The sequence below is a fragment of the Chiloscyllium punctatum genome, chromosome 4 (genome assembly GCF_047496795.1).
Source record: "Chiloscyllium punctatum isolate Juve2018m chromosome 4, sChiPun1.3, whole genome shotgun sequence".
Taxonomy (NCBI): domain Eukaryota; kingdom Metazoa; phylum Chordata; class Chondrichthyes; order Orectolobiformes; family Hemiscylliidae; genus Chiloscyllium; species Chiloscyllium punctatum.
Window position 1 is genome coordinate 105,900,639 of NC_092742.1, and position 15,937 is coordinate 105,916,575.

At 42.2% G+C, this 15,937-nt stretch overlaps 1 protein-coding gene across 3 annotated transcripts in view; it reads left to right on the forward strand.

Moving 5' to 3' along the window:
* Nucleotides 1-209: 209 nt before the first annotated feature.
* LOC140476621 (RNA-binding protein 25-like) overlaps nt 210-15,937 on the forward strand; it is a 93,423-nt gene continuing 77,695 nt past the window's right edge. For 2 of the 3 annotated variants that reach the window (XM_072569505.1, XM_072569506.1), the window contains exon 1: nt 417-605. In XM_072569505.1, coding sequence (XP_072425606.1) covers nt 432-605 — 174 coding nt within the window. In that variant the 5' untranslated portion in view covers nt 417-431. Of the gene's footprint in view, nt 349-416; nt 606-15,937 lie in introns of those variants that run through there. The other variant, XM_072569507.1, reaches the window with a different exon arrangement.

The following is a 15,937-nucleotide window of genomic DNA, read 5'->3' on the forward strand; positions in this document are numbered from 1 at the left end:
AAGTATTGTGAGCTCAGGTTGTAGGGGGTTATAGAAGGCGACGATTTTTATTGAAAGATGCTGCAAACATTGAGGAAGGTATTATTTCGGATGGGGAGGTCGGTGGCGGGCTCGTCCACGTGACCGCGCAAAGCCCGTGGGCCGCGGGCGCTGCCAAGACCGGTGGCGGGGTTGCGCGTTCGTCATGACGTTTTCTGGGAGGCGCGCACGCAGTGACGCAGGGCCTACGGGCTGTTGTTCCGGGAGCGAGGAGGCCGAGTGCCTGAGGATTTTTTTTTTGCTGCCCAGTCCGCGGACAGCGAGTGCCGAGACCTCTTTGCCCGGGCTCCCAGCGTGCAGCCCGCGCTGGTGAGTATTCGCGGGGCCCGGAAACGGCCGGGTGACCGATCGCGCGGTGTCCGTCCGGCGAGATCGGCCTTTTGTCAGCCCCGATGTGGGGGGGTGGGGGCTGGAAAGCTCAGGCCTTGCCTGCGAATGGAGCTCCGGGGGCCGAGCGCTGGCGCTGCTTGTCCAGGGAGTGGGGGCCTGGATCATGGCGGGCTCCAGCACCTTCCGGAAGGCCGCGGGCACCGGCCCGGGCCCCTCTGCCTTACTTCACGCCGCGGGTGAGGAAATAGCCGGCGTGGCGCGGGGGGCAAGAGGCCGCCGGGCTGTGAGCGTCGGAGGGCCCTGACTTCTCTCGCCATTTTGTGGAGGTCCCCGGGCTTGAGCTGAGCCCTTCCCCCTCTCCCCCTGCCCCCCCCCCCCCCAATTCAAATCAAATTGCAGTGTTCTGGTATTTCCAGAGGGTAGTGTCCTTAACTCGCCCCCTTTTTTCTGTGTTCCCCACCCCTCCGGGGGTGGTTTGGCGGGGGGGGGGAGGGAGGAGAGCAGAGAGTTGTCGGTGCTTTCTGCCAGCCTTCAGTGGGGGGGTGGGTGGCACGTTCGTGTCTCCTCCTCAGTCCACCACCAACAACATTCCTGTTTAAATGGTACAGTTGCCACAATAAAACTTTGCCACAAAATGGTGGCCTTTCCTTAGGCCGCAGAGCCGGCCTGCTGAATATGCCAGTCCTCGTCTCTCCTCCTTTCCCGTGGCCTTTACCTTTTTGCCACCTTGAGTCAGGGATTCTCAGCAGAAACCACTGCACTCTTCGTCTTATCCAGTTTCCTGCGGCTTCTCCCTCTGCCACAGTTTTGCATCGGGATCGCAGTTTTAAGCCACTAAAGCATTGAGTATAAATCTGATAAAAGGATTGTGACATAAGTGGAAAGGTAATAATTAGCTCTGGATAAATTAAGATTATATTAAGAGTACGGAGGAGCCAGGTTTGATGTGTAAATTGTTACACTGAGATGCAAAGTGCTATTGTTTTTTTTAGAATAAAGTGTGTATATTTTTAACAAGGCTAATTTTCCACCACAGGTAAGTAACTAATTGTTTTTTGTACAGGTAGAAGGTTAGGATTATTTAAGTAATTCTGGTATTGATACTTCATAAACTCCTGGTTCAAAGGACCACCTGTTTCGACTTGTGTTGAATTGTTCACTATTGCACACTTATTACTGAAGATTTTCATTTCTTGCTGGGGATATGATATTTATTGGAAAACAGAAATTGCTGGCAAAACTTAGCAAGTGTGGTACCATTGTGGAGAGAAAATAGTTCATGTTTCAAGTCTAATGAGCCGTTTTTCTGAAGTTCTGAGGGTTACGAGCCTGAATGTTAGTTCTGTTTTCTCTCCACAACACTGCCAGCCCTGTTAAGTTTCTCCAGTTGTTACTGTTTTTGTGTGTTTCAGGTCTTCTGCATGTGCAGTCTGTTTGATGTTTACCTGGGGAGCTCCAACCAATTTCAAACCTGTCTTCATCTTATCCCTCAGTTTGAGGTTCTGACTTACTGCGATATGCCTTTGTGTGACTAAATAGGCTGATTCTCAATCCCACAGAAGTTTGGCTGTATGAGGCAGGATGTCACCATGGAATACAAGGTTCCAGTGTATAAGATTTGTTTATTTTTCGCTACTACTGTGGTAATCATTCGGGCATTGTGACTAAAGCCTTGAAGCAGCATGATGACTAAGTTGTTGTCATTTATGTGGAATAGTAGCAAGTTTGTCCTGGTCAATGCTGTCACATTTTAAGCAGAACTTCAGAATGCATTTTGAATCACTTTCTTTGGTCTCGTTTGAACTCTGGCCCATTTGAAGATTGAGAAAAGTGTGAACCTGGTTATGCAAATGCTTTTTGCCACAAGCATCATTTCCAGTTCATTGAAATTGATTTTGTAGGAGGTTGTTGGAGCTGGCCTTAATCCTCCCATTTAGTCTGGAGGATTTTTCCAGTGGTGTTTTGTGTCACTGATGCATAGTCCAAATGTCACTGCAGTATGGTACTGGCAGCTGCTTTCTACATGAGGACTTGATTTGTGGAGTCCTTTGGCGAAGGTGAGGACTGCAGATGCCAGAGATCAGAGTCGGAGTCACTATGGAAAAGGATATGGAAGATATAGACTGTAGGGAAATAGATGGTGACATCTTGCAAAATGTCCAGACTACAGAGGAGGAAGTGCTAGATGTCTTGAAACGGTTAAAGGTGGATAAATCCCCAGGACCTGATCAGGTGTACCCGAGAACTCGGTGGGAAGCTAGAGAAGTGATTGCTGGGCCTCTTGCTGAGATACTTGTATCATCGATAGTCACAGGTGAGGTGCTGGAAGACTGGAGGTTGGCAAATGTGGTGCCACTGTTTAAGAAGGGTGGTAAGGACAAGCCAGGGAACTATAGACCAGTGAGCCTGATGTCGGTGGTGGGCAAGTTGTTGGAGGGAATCCTGAAGGACAGGATGTACATGTATTTGGAAAGGCAAGGACTGATTCGGGATAGTCAATATGGCTTTGTGCATGGGAAATCATGTCTCACAAACTTGATTGAGGTTTTTTGATGAAGTAACAAAAAAGATTGATGAGGGCAGAGCAGTAGATGTGATCTGTATGGACCTCAGTCAGGCATTTGACAAGGTTCCCCATGGGAGACTGATTAGCAAGGTTAGATCTCATGGAATACAGGGAGAACTAGCCATTTGGATACAGAACTGGCTCAAAGGTAGAAGACAGAGGGTGGTGGTGGAGAGTTGTTTTTTCAGACTGGAGGACTGTGACCAGTGGAGTGCCACAAGGATCGGTGCTGGGTCCTCTACTTTTTGTCATTTGCATAAGAGGTACAGGTAGTAAGTTTGCAGATGACACCAAAATTGAAGGTGTAGTGGACAGCAAAGAGGGTTACCTCAGATTGCAACAGGATCTTGACCACATGGGCCAATGGGCTAAGAAGTGGCATATGGAGTTTAATTCAGATAAATGCGAAGTTCTGCATTTTGGGAAAGCAAACCTGAGCAGGACTTATACACTTAATGGTGAGGTCCTAGGGAGTGTGCTGAACAAAGAGACCTTGGAATGCAGGTTCATAGCTCCTTGAAAGTGGAGTAACAGGTAGATAGGATAGTGAAGAAGGCGTTTGGTATGCTGTCCTTTATTGGTCAGAGTATTGAGTACAGGAGTTGGGAGGTCATGTTGTGGCTGTACAGGACATTAGTTAGGCCACTGTTGTAATATTGCATGCAATTCTGGTTTCCTTCCTATTGGAAAGATGTTGTGAAACTTGAAAGGGTTCAGAAAAGATTTACATAGATGTTGCCAGGGTTGGAGGATCTGAGCTACGGGGAGAGGCTGAACAGTCTGAAGCTGTTTTCCCTGGAGTGTCAGAGGCTGAGGGGTGACGTTATAGAGGTTTACAAAATTATGAGGGGCATGGATAGGATAAATAGGCAAAGTCTTTTCCCTGGGGTCGGGGAGTCCAGAACGAGGGGGCATAGGTTTAGGGTGAGAAGGGAAAGATATAAAAGAGACATAAGGGGCAGCTTTTTCACACAGAGGGTGGTATGTGTATGGAATGAGCTGCCAGAGGATGTGGCCGTGGCTGGTACAATTGCAACATGTGAGTGGCCTTTGGATGGGTATATGAATAGGAAGGGTTTGGAGGGATATAGGCCGGGTCATGGCAGGTGGGACTAGATTGGGTTGGGATATCTGGTCGGCACGGATGGTTTGGACTAAAGGGTCTGTTTCCATGCTGTACATCTCTGACTCTGAGTGTGATGCTGGAAAAGCACAGCAGTTCAGGTAGCATCCAAGGAGCAGGAGGATCAACATTTTGGACATAAGCCCTTCATCAGGAATTCCTGATGAAGGGCTTAAGCCCAAAATGTCGATTCTCCTGTTGTTTGGATGCTGCCTGACTGGCTGTGCTTTTCTAGCACTACACTCTTCAACTTGTGGAGGTCTTTGTTTATCTGCAGTAGTTTGCAGAAGGCTGAGTTGTTGTACCTGATGAGGTGTTGCGACTCCTAGTCATTGGTGACTTTTTGAGAGAGGTGGCTGCCAACCTATGGGAAACATATGCTGAGTCTTTCCTTCAATCTATATTCAAGGTGAAATATTTGGTTTTCTAGGTGCGAATTGGTACGTCTTTCGTTGGGGCAAGTTTTTATGCGGAATGGAAGAAATTGACAGTAACTTGCAATTCCTATACAGAATGGGCAATGGCATACCAGTCACCCCCAGAAGTAGTTGAGAATGTGCTGCTGGGAAAGCACAGCAGGTCAGTCAGCATCTGAGGAGCAGTAGAATCAACGTTTTGGGCATAATCCCTTCATCAGGAACCACAGACGTAGATCATATGTGTATGATTGTCAGTTTCATCTTGTTATGGAGGTGACTGTGATTAGAGTTTCCATCAGTATTTAATACTGGCACAAAAGAATAGCACTATCAGATTTCAAATAACATGGTGTTTGTCGCAAGCCTCACTTAGCACTGGTGTAGATTTGAAGATTCTATTTGAGATATTATTGAAAAAGTTTTTTGAATATAATATCTTTTGAAGACAAACATCAGAATTTTTTGACGTATTGAGTCACATGCATTGATCAAATGAATGAATGCCATGAAGAGTTCCTGATGTCTTTGGCATTTTTCTTGGATTTGCCAAGTATGTAGGGCTGCATCAGGCATTTTTCTGGAAGGGGTGAAGCCACAAGTGTTTGAGAGGATTTCGGTAGCTATGGGATGTCGGTGAAAAATGTTAGAAGTTTTTCTACTGTAGTCATGATGAGGAATACTTCAGAAGTTTTAGTCACTTATTTCCGTCCTTGAAGGTAATTACTCGTCACATTTGAGTTTGGGGATAGCAAGTTCTTTTTCCTACAAAGTGTTGAAGTGAGGGAAAAAAAACCGAACATCTTTGAAACCCTCAGCTGGACCAACATTGGGGTCACAGGTTTTAGTTTTTATGTTTGATTGCCTGTTGCATTGACAGTTGTCCATACATGTATTGCAAGACCTCTGAGAATATCAACTACTGCTGTGGATTCAAGGTTGAGGGGTTGTTGAAGTTGAGAGTATCCTGTGAGTTGAGAGGATTTTGGCCTTTGGTTTGTAGCTGGACCTGCTGGCATCAAAAAGGCTTCACATGTCATGATGGTCAGCATATTGTCAATCTTTCTGACTTTCTCTTCCTACCAGGGATGTTTTACTTTCAAGATTTTACTTCAGGTTTAATCTGCCTGGTTTGCAAATAGAATCATACAATACTGAATTTGTGAAAGTTTGGGAAGAATGGGTTTTAGATTAAATTCCCTACAGTATGAAAACAGGTCCTTCAGCCCAAGAAGTCCACGCCGACCCTTTGAAGAGTAACCCACCCAGACCCATTCCCCTACCCTGTGTTTACCCCGACCTGGCATTTGAGCATGGCCAATTCACCCTTTTTTTGGATTGTGGGAGGAAACCGGAGCACCCGGAGGAAATCCACCAGACACTGGGAGAATTTGCAAACTCCACAAAGACAGTCGTTAGAGGCGGGAATCGAACCCTGGCACTGTGAGGCTGCAGTGCAAGCCACAGTCATTGTGCTGCCCATTTTGGATGGCATGGCTCAGTGGTTAGCTCTGTTGCCTCACAGCACTAGGGATGTAGGTTTGATCCCATACTTGAGTGACTGAGAGGTTTGAACATTCTCCCTGTGTCTGCATGCATTTTCTTGAGGTGCTCCGTTTTCTCCCACTGTCTGGAGATGTGTAGGTTAGGTGGATTGACCATGCTAAATTGTCCGGGAATATGCGGGCTAGATGAGGTAGACATGAGAATTGGGTAGGGGCTTGGATCTGGTGAATTGCTGACTGGAGAGTCGGTGCAGAATCCTTGGGCTGAATAGCCTCTTTCCGCACTCTGGGTTCTATGATAAAGATCCAATCGTTAATACATGCTTTAATCTTTGAATGGAATAAAGTACACTATAATGTCATGAGTTGGGTCAAATGCCTCTAAACTTAAAAACAATTGGAGGGATTTCATACAATACCTCCCAAAAGGCCAAAAAATTCACTTATACAGTCAAACAATCATGGTCAACATGTCAAGTAAAATTCCATGCAAAGCTAAAGCAAGTAACTTCGATAAATAGCAGGAAAGTAGTAGTCCACGAGACTGCATGAAGCTTAGAAAACAAAGTCACAAAGAAAATATTAAGATTACAGAAAGAACGATCAGAAAGCATGGCATTGATACAAATATTTTCATAAATATCTCTAAGTAAAATTGACACCTGTTCATGGTTGGGTATGGCCATAGATTTAAAGTTATAGATAAGTTTCTGAAATGTTCACAGTGAAGGAAAATGGTAAGATACCTGAAATGGAAGGGAAGCTGAGAATAAAGTTGAGAAAGGGAATGAAAAATTCATTGGGTTCATTAACGAAGTACTAATAGTGGGAGACACATAGAACTTTGTATAATTAAATCTTCACGACTTCATGTCCATACCAGGGTGCTTAAAGAAGGTTGAAATTACAGGCGAGTTGGTTATCATCTCTATTTCTGTTCAGAAATTGTCACTTAGACTAGAAAATTGCTGATGCATACATGCCAGTTCTGCGTTATTTGTGGGAAAGCTGGTAGAAACGGTCATTAAAGGTACAGTGATTGAGCAGTTGGTAGTATGACTTTGCTAAACGAGTCTTGTTTAGTGGACCCTGTTAAAACTGGAATCACTAATAACATTAACATGGAATGTCTTTGGAATTACTGTATTAATTATTGTATTAATTTCCAAAAGACAGTTGGTAAGGTTTCGCGTGAGATTCAGTCTCTAACTGATGAGCAAGTACTTTCCTTGTAGATGTTTTCATTTTCTTTTTTGTTTGCATACCCATTGGCACTTAATTTGTTTTGATTAGGCCCTCAATTGATTTCCAGTTCAAAAGATTCTACTAGATTGCCTTCTCAGTAATACTTTTATTTTTGTCTGTCTTCAGTTTAATTTTGATGACTTCACCTTTGTCATTTTTTGATTGGGGTAGAAATTGCTTGGTGAAATCAAATACAGAATGGAGAATGAGGGGTGTGAGGAACATTTTACCTGTTCAACAACTTGGGTAAAAGGATGCAGGAATTGTATATCCAAGTTTGCAAGTAATACCTTGTTAGGAGATGTGGAAGAACCAGTGTTGGACTGAGATGGATAAAGTTAAAAATCACACAATGCCAGATTATACCTGTTGGACTATAACCTGGTGTTGTGTGATTTTTAACTTGTTAAGAGAGGCATTACATCGTGTGAAGTTGGGAACAGAATGTTACTAAGGAACCAGTTACAAAAGACAGTTGGAAGTTTGCGTGTATAAGTGAGAATTCATTTTGGACTGAAGGATGAAAATGGGTGTATTTTCAAAATGTTAATATTCTTTCCTTATTGCTCACTCTGTCTTTGAAATAATTATCCACAGCATTTTAATTATTGGAAAATCTGATTGTAAGGGTATTTTCGTGTCGCATTCACTATCTGAAGGAGAGTAATCTTTGAACCCTTTCCATTTTTTTGTTGGTGATTGTTTTAACTTTATCATCCTGTTCATACTGGTCATTGGAACTAATTTCAAATCACCCTTTCTATCAAACCATACAAATTTTAACACCTCTGTTTAAACTCATTGATCTGAATAACAGCTATCCATAAAGTTATCCATAAACATTAGTTTCTATCCCCAAATTGGAAACTATTGAGCGAATTTGGATTCCTTGGTCAGTTTGTTAGATTCTTTTCCTGAGGTTTCAATCAAGGGTACCCATTCCTTTTGAATACACAGTATAGGTGATTTTCTGCTGCTCTGTTCTTCTATGCTGCAGTGTGTGGTGGCTCGTTGGAATAATGTTCTGATGCAGCAGCATTTGTGGATGTTGGGGTGATTGCTTCTGTAGTTCAATGTTTGCTCTGTATGTGTTGTTTTCCTGTAGACACTGGTTTGAAGTTCCCCATTGGCTGTTGGCTCTACTGTGACATCTAGGAATGGCAGGGTTTGTTGTTTTCATCTTCTTAGTGAATTTTATGCCAATAAGGGTAGTAATAATGGTTTAGAAGGTTTCCTCTTATTTGTTTTTGTTTAGTGATGACAACGGTGTCATCCACATAGCGGACCCAAAGTTTGGGTTGGATGGTTGGCAGAGTTTGTTTGAGTCTCTGCTAAGTAGAAGCAGTGTCTAATTTGAATATTAGAATATGTGTGTTGTCCCGTTTTCAGTCAAAGCAAAACGCTCAGACACAGTGTAGCTTTACCTCTGTCTTTATTCTGGGCTGTGGAGGGAGAGAGAACGATCACTCGTGCACAGAGACATGAGTTCACGGTCTTCTCTGGACCAGCAGTTTCTCAATGAACTATATAATTATTTACAGGGAGGAGCATCCAGATATGGCAACATACATATTAATTGGGTGACTGTTACAATCAATGAGTATCAATAGCAGAGATCAAGTCTTTTACTGTTATCCAATGAACGTTCTTAAACTTATTAACTGGATTCATACAATGGATGCTTTTCCCCTTGTTAGCTGACCTTGCATACTGAATGGTTGCAATACTATTAAATGGCTTTATATAGTGATTGTTTTTCAACCTTGTTAACCCATTGCCCTTGCCTCCAGCACCCCATTGTTAACCGCAAGTTCTTATTTGATGTGAGTCATGCTTAGCTGAACCTCTTGTTTCACAAGACTCAAAGCGCAACTCTTTCCCTACCTGCTCATACACTATATAAATTCTCAAAACAAGGTATTTTCCTTGAAGTGGTTTAGGGGCGGGGTGTCCAGAACTGTAGGGCATAGGTTTAGGGTGAGGTGGAAAGACTTAAAAGAGATCTAAGGGGCAACTTTTTTCCCTGCGGAGGTGGTGCATGTGTGGAATGAGCTGCCAGAGGAAGTAGTGGAGTCTGGTGGGACAACACTTTTAAAAGTCATCTGGATGGGTATGTGAACAGGAAGGGTTTTGATGAATATGGGCCGAGTGCTGGCAAATGGGACAAGATTAATTGAGGATATCTGGATGAGTTGCACTAAATGATAAATTTCTGCGTGTAAATTTCTATAACTCTGACTGTGTCCAGGGGACTTGAGGTTTTTAGCCCCATTCATTTCTCAAACACTTTTTTTTTCTAATGATGTTTTTGGTGTTTATTTCCTCTTTTTTTCTTTTGCTGCTGCTTCATTTAGTAACGTTGCAATGTTATTTTAGCATAGTACTACTGCTCCAAAAACTGCAAAGTATTTATTATTGCCTCTTCCATTTCCTGGTTATTTTTTATTATTATTTCCACAGCTTTGTTCTCTCACTTAAGCCTTTTTCTTAATTTTTCTATATTTAAAGAATTTCTTTCTTGATATTACTTCCAAGTTTACATGCCAAGTTTATCTCTCGTTCTATTTTAGGTTGTCTTTTACTACTTAAAATCTTCACAATCTGCTGTCTTACTCCTAGTCTTTGCCATGTTTTATGTTATTTCTTTGAATCTAACGTCCTTATCTTCCTAGGTTAACTGTGGTTGGCTTATTTAACTCCTAGAATCCTCCTATCTCACTGGGATATATATTTCCATGAAATAATTTCTTATATCTTTTCTCAACTGTTTTTACTGTTCAACCAGTTTCCCAGTCCACTTTGGTTAGCATTGCCCTCATTTCACTGAAATTCCTCCCACTTAAGCTTAGCACGTTTGTTTATGACCCATATTCCTCCCTCTCAAACTGCGGAATAAATTGTTCCGTGTTATAGTTGCTGTTCCTTAAGGGATCTTTTACAGTGATATCATTTACTAACTTTACCTCATTACAAGTTTGAAAATAGCCTGATTCCTGATCCAGGTTAGGAATACATGGAAATGTTACTTGCAAATTGCTGTCCAAGCCACTGACCACCTGACTTGGAAATATATCACCGTTCCTGCTGAGTCGCTAGACCAGAATTGTGGAACTTCCTCTTTCGTGGCTTTGTTGATCTTCCAAAACCAAATGGACTACAGTGGTTCAAGAGGCAGCTACCTCAAGGGCAACTAGGAATGGGCAATAATACCGGCCTTTCTTCCATGAATGAATCAAAAACATACCAAAGATAGCTTTTTTTCCCCCTGACGATTGGGAATCTTTGGAAATCTTAGCAGTGGGTGCAGAATCTTGGAATATTCTTGATGAGCAAGAAGGATTTTGTTGGTTAGGTGGAAGTTTGAAGTAAAATGATTCGTCTCAATTTTTTTGAATGGTGAAATGGGCTTGACTGTCCAAATGATTGTCCATTCCTAATTAGCCTTGAAAAGGTTGTGAGCAGCTAACATGTACCATGGCACCAGATGCGGTGCAAGTACACTTGCAGTTCTATTCTGCACGGAGTTCCAATGTTAATGGACTGGTGAGCACACCGGCCTGACTTGAGTACAAAGTTGGACTTGTTCCCATGCCCCTACCAGGATTCCTGATCTAGAGTAGAGACACTACCTGTTTGCTGTAAGAGCACTAAAACGAGAATTATATCCTCCGATCAACCAGTTGTTGCTAATGAACCGATTTGACCATCTTATAACATACCTTTGGGGCAGATGGGCCTTTTGTGTTAGAGGTACAGGCACTACCACAGCACTAAGGAGCTGTTCCTTACCAGAAATATGTTGTTGGATCTTGTATCCTATGGAAGTTGTGAAATATCTTGGATTGGTGATATTTTACTGAGAAACAGTGTCATGTTGGTAGATTGGATCAGCTCTGAACTGCCAAATTCTGACTGTGGAGTCACTGGGAGAACTTTTTAAAAATATCCAATTAATTAACTCTCAGGAATAGAGAATGTTAGGAAATTGCTTGTTTCTGACATGGTTTCTGCTATCATAATGATTGAGATGATGTAAGTGTGGAAATTATCTAAGTTGTAGCTGAGCTGTTTATGGTTAAAGTTATAAAGGCATCAAAGGAACCACTTCATTTGCAAAACATTTTGAGCTGGTAACAAGTCAAAGTTACATTTCTTTGAGAACGTTGATTCGACCAAAACGACAATGTGTGCAAGAAGCACAAATGTTTTTAAATAGTATTCTCAAATTGATTGAAAAAATACCAGCTTAACTCAACTTTGCTTTGGTAAGCAACATGTTTATCATTGCTGACAATGGCTGTACTTTGTATAGGTGTGTTGTTCCGTTCCCCCTTTAGCTGAAGGAAAATGCTCAGACACTGCATAGTTTTACTTCTTTCATCTTTATTCTGAGCCCTGGAGGGAGAGAGAACGATTGCCCATGTACGCAGGGGCATGAGTTCACTGTCTTCTCTGGAAGAGCAGTTTCTCAATGAACTATATAGCCATCTTACAGGGAGGAGCATCCAGATAAGGCAACATACATATAAATTGGGTTACCATTACGATCAGAGACTGGTAACATTAAATATTAAACCATCTGCTGTTACGCAATGAATAACTGGCTTCACGTAATGAATACTTTTCACCTTGTTAAACTGACCTCAGTTGCTGAATGCTACCTCATCTTGTTAAATGGCTCCACATAATGAATGCTTTTCCACCTTGTTAAGCCATTACCCTTACCTCCAGCACCTCATTGTTTACTGCAAGTTCTTATCTGATCTGAGTCGTGCTCAGCGGAACTTCTTGTTTCATAAAACTCAGAACTTTTTCCCTGCCTGCTTATACCCTATACACGTTCTCAGGTGAACCAGGGTTAGACTTATAAGTTGCTAATAAAAGTCTTTATATATTAAACTAATGTCAGTTATAGCAAAGAAGAAACTGCTAGAGCCGTCTGTTGTGATAATATTAGGCCAGTTATCTGTAGATCAGATCTAACTTTGTTTCATTGTCCAGAATTAAGTTTCAAATTTCAACAAACAGCTAGAGCAGGTTGTCATTCAATGTTATCTTGTATACAAGATTATAACATGTTTCAATAAAGTGAACAAAGGAAAGACCTTCCTTTTTTTTAGGTACCAGAGCTATAGTACAGCCGATTCAGGTTTTGGGCTAGAAAAAGAGATGGTGAAAAAGAGCCTTTTCTTAGCGAGTGAGTGTGACTGGAACTTGCTGCCTATGAGGGATGTTATGACATGGAGTAAACCCTCCTGCTTAATTTAAAATCAGCGACTCAGAAAAGATGTATCCCGCGCAGTAATCTATAAAAAGTAGTGTCCAAGAACTATTTAAAGTAAAAATTAACAACTTTATTTCTTAAAAGAATAACAGAGAATAATTAACAGCTGTTTACAATTCCTTCTTCTAACCTATCTTTTTACCTTCTCTTCTATAGTATTAGTTTGACAAAACTGCCATTAAGATTTACAGAAAAATTCAAATGTTAAAACCAGCAAGCAGTCGAATCTTCTCTTAGTCTTTGTCAGTAGATTGTCTCTCCAGGTCAGTTGAGGGTTTTTCTCTGTGCAGGTACCTCTGAGTTCTCACTTGCAGACTATAGCTGTTGGGTTGGTGGCAGTTCTCCCCCGACTGTTTAGTTTTCCTCTGTCTTATATCCCAAAGCATTGGAGTGTGTCATTGGTTTTTAAGAACGTCAATATACTCAGTTCAGACTTGAATGGAATTTGGTATTTTTTTGTTGTATAATTTAAACTGATTGGCCTAATTCGAATCTGTTTTGTCGTTTCCAGGGAACCAGCTCCCAGTAGCTGGAGCACATATTACATTGTGTCTTATTGAGAACACTTGGTGCTGTCACTGCTAGCTTTTACTTTCTTAAAGGTATAGTACGGCCGCGTCTTCATAACAGGGAGATGGCAGCAGAGATGAGTGACTGCACAAGGAACTTTGATCAGCATGTCATGAAAATAAACTTCCAGTGGATATCTAATAATAACAATTTTTCTCCATGGAGCATTATTATGGACTGAGTGGCCGCTTCCAATTCTGATTGTTTGCAGAAAACAAAACGTGTAATTTGAATCAACATAGCTGTAGGTTCAGACAGCTGTAGGTTCAACTGATTAGTTTAAAGGCGGATATGAATGAGCTGAAGGTGCTTTAACAGGGATTGAAGATTGAAAACGAGATGCCTGAAGGTAACTGATGCAGCTATTAGCAAGCAGTCAAAAGGCTGAGTTGTTGAGACAGGAGAGTTGTAGTTGTGCTGAAATTATTGTAGTTCTTGGGTGATAGCTGAAGCAATTGAGCTTTGAGGTGGACCGTTAGTCTGTAACACTCTGGCTGTGTCTGTCCAGAGTCTGTTTGACGGTACAGTGTTGTTAGAGCTTTAATTTCGGTTTGAAAAAAATAGAGGCAGTATTACTCGGTGTCCATCTCTCTGCAGTCCCTGACCTGGAAGTGTTTGGTGATGCGTAGAGGGAGATCTAATCTATATCTAATGGTGTGCCTGTACTTCACCGATGGGGGACAGTATAGGTGGAGTTTTAATTTGATACAAGCCATGTGCTGTACTTGTCCTGAGATTGTCCCCATCAAACAAACAATGTTGAGGTATATTTTTTGTTTTCATTTTTGAAAGAATAGACAAAGCTTACTCTATATGTATCCAGTGTAATAATTGTAATGGGAGTGTTTGATGGGCACGCTACACTTAACCTTTTGCTTAAGAATGGAGTTGTCTGCTGGCCTGCCCTGTGGAGGTGCTGTGAAAGAGGCCCCCTCCTTGGTTCACCCGAATCCAAGTCAAGTCATTCAACTCTGTTGCTTGAACTGTGTTATCAACTGCTGGCCTCATGAAAAAAAGTGCTACCTCTAGTAAAAAGATATTCAGGCCAAAAGGTTCCAGGTGTCAATTCTCTGTTGAACTTGACTGCTGTCAGTTCAGGAGGTTGAATTATTATTGGTCAATGAAACAGATGGTCTAATTGATAACTGGGATGCAGCATGGTAGTTCAGTAGCGAGCACTGCTGCCTCAGTGTCATGGATCCGGCTTCAATTCCATCCTCTGTGCAAACACCACGCAGACACAAGTCTGTGTGTGTTTTCCCCAGATGCTCTAGTTTACTACTAGGGTCCAAAGATATGGATTGTCCATACTGTCCAGGGATGTGCAGGTTAGGCAGAATATCCATGGGAAAATGCAGGGACGGATACAGTGAGGCGGGTGGATTCTGGGACCGATGCTCTTCAGAGGGTCGCTGTGTGCTTGATAGATTGAATGGCCTGCTTCCACACTGTAGTGATTCAATGATATGCTTTTCTCAAATTTATGTTCAGGTGATGAATAAATGGTTTCTCTACAGCTTCTGAGAACGTGCTTTGTTCTAGCGACTTGATTTGTACAGAGCTGAAAGGCCCTTGCACCAACTAGTCCCAATTTACTGTCCCGTATCCTTGAATATTATGACATTTTGAAGTACTCATTCAAATATTTCTTAAAGGTAGTAAGCTTTCCGGCCTCCACTACCTTTCCAGGCAATGCATTGCAGATTTCCATCACCCGCTGTACGAAAAAGCTTTTTCCAAATTCCCTCTGAATCTCCTGCGCCTTAGCCTAAAACTAAAACTACCTTCTGGTAGTTGACCCCTCAACCGAGGGGAGCAGCTGCACGGTCTTCAAACTGCCTATATTCCCCGTAATCTTACACACCTCAATCAAGTCCCCCTTCAATCTATAGCTCAGTTTCTTCATCCCAGGCTGCATCCTGGTGCACCCTGCTATCGCATGCTTCCTTAGTAGGGTGACCAGAACTACACAGGACAAAGGAACTTTGATTATCCGAAGAAGATTTCAAGGTCCCGCAGTGGTTAGCCCTGCTGCCTCACAGCGCCAGAGACCCCGGTTCAATTCCCGCCTCAGGCGACTGTCTGTGTGGAGTTTGCACATTCTCCCTGTGTCTGCGTGAGTTTCCTCCGGGTGCTCTGGTTTCCTCCCACAGTCCAAAAATGTGGAGGTTAGGTAAATTGGCCTGCTAAATTGCTCATAGTGTTAGTGAACTGGTAAATGTTGGAGAATGGCTCTGGGTGGGTTGCTCTTCGGCGGGTCGGTGTGGACTTGTTGGGCCGAAGGGCCTGTTTCCACACTGTAAGTAATCTAATCTAAAAAAAGTTACATCAAGTTACCTGTACTGAAGAAGATGTGAAAGTGCTGGCAAAAACAAAGAAACGCAAGCAGCTCAAGCATCAGCGACTGGATATTTTTTAGCTTAAGTGTTGTTACATAGCCCTTTGCAAAAATGTATTTTACAGTATTCCCACCACTTTACCAAGCTGTTCATTTTTTAAAAACACAGAGCGTAAATGCATGTGCGAGGCATGGCTTCTGTCTTTCTCTTCCAAGACTGAGTTCCTGGAAATTGATACTGTAAATGGTCTTGCGATTGTAAAAACTGTTTGGGACCTTGTTTAATGCTGGGATGTCATGGTAAGACTTTAGTTCTTGTTTTAACCTGTAATTTGCAGATTGCAAAGATTAGTTTGTTTAAATGGTAGACTCATGAAAATTATAGATTTAAATAAATTCCCCAGTAAAGCACAGCATTAGATCGGTATGGCTTCCCCCATTTAAGCTAAAAGTGATTATCTGAATAATCATTTATCAGAATGAAATGGTGCCCGTCCATCTCATTTGGATAATTGAGGTTC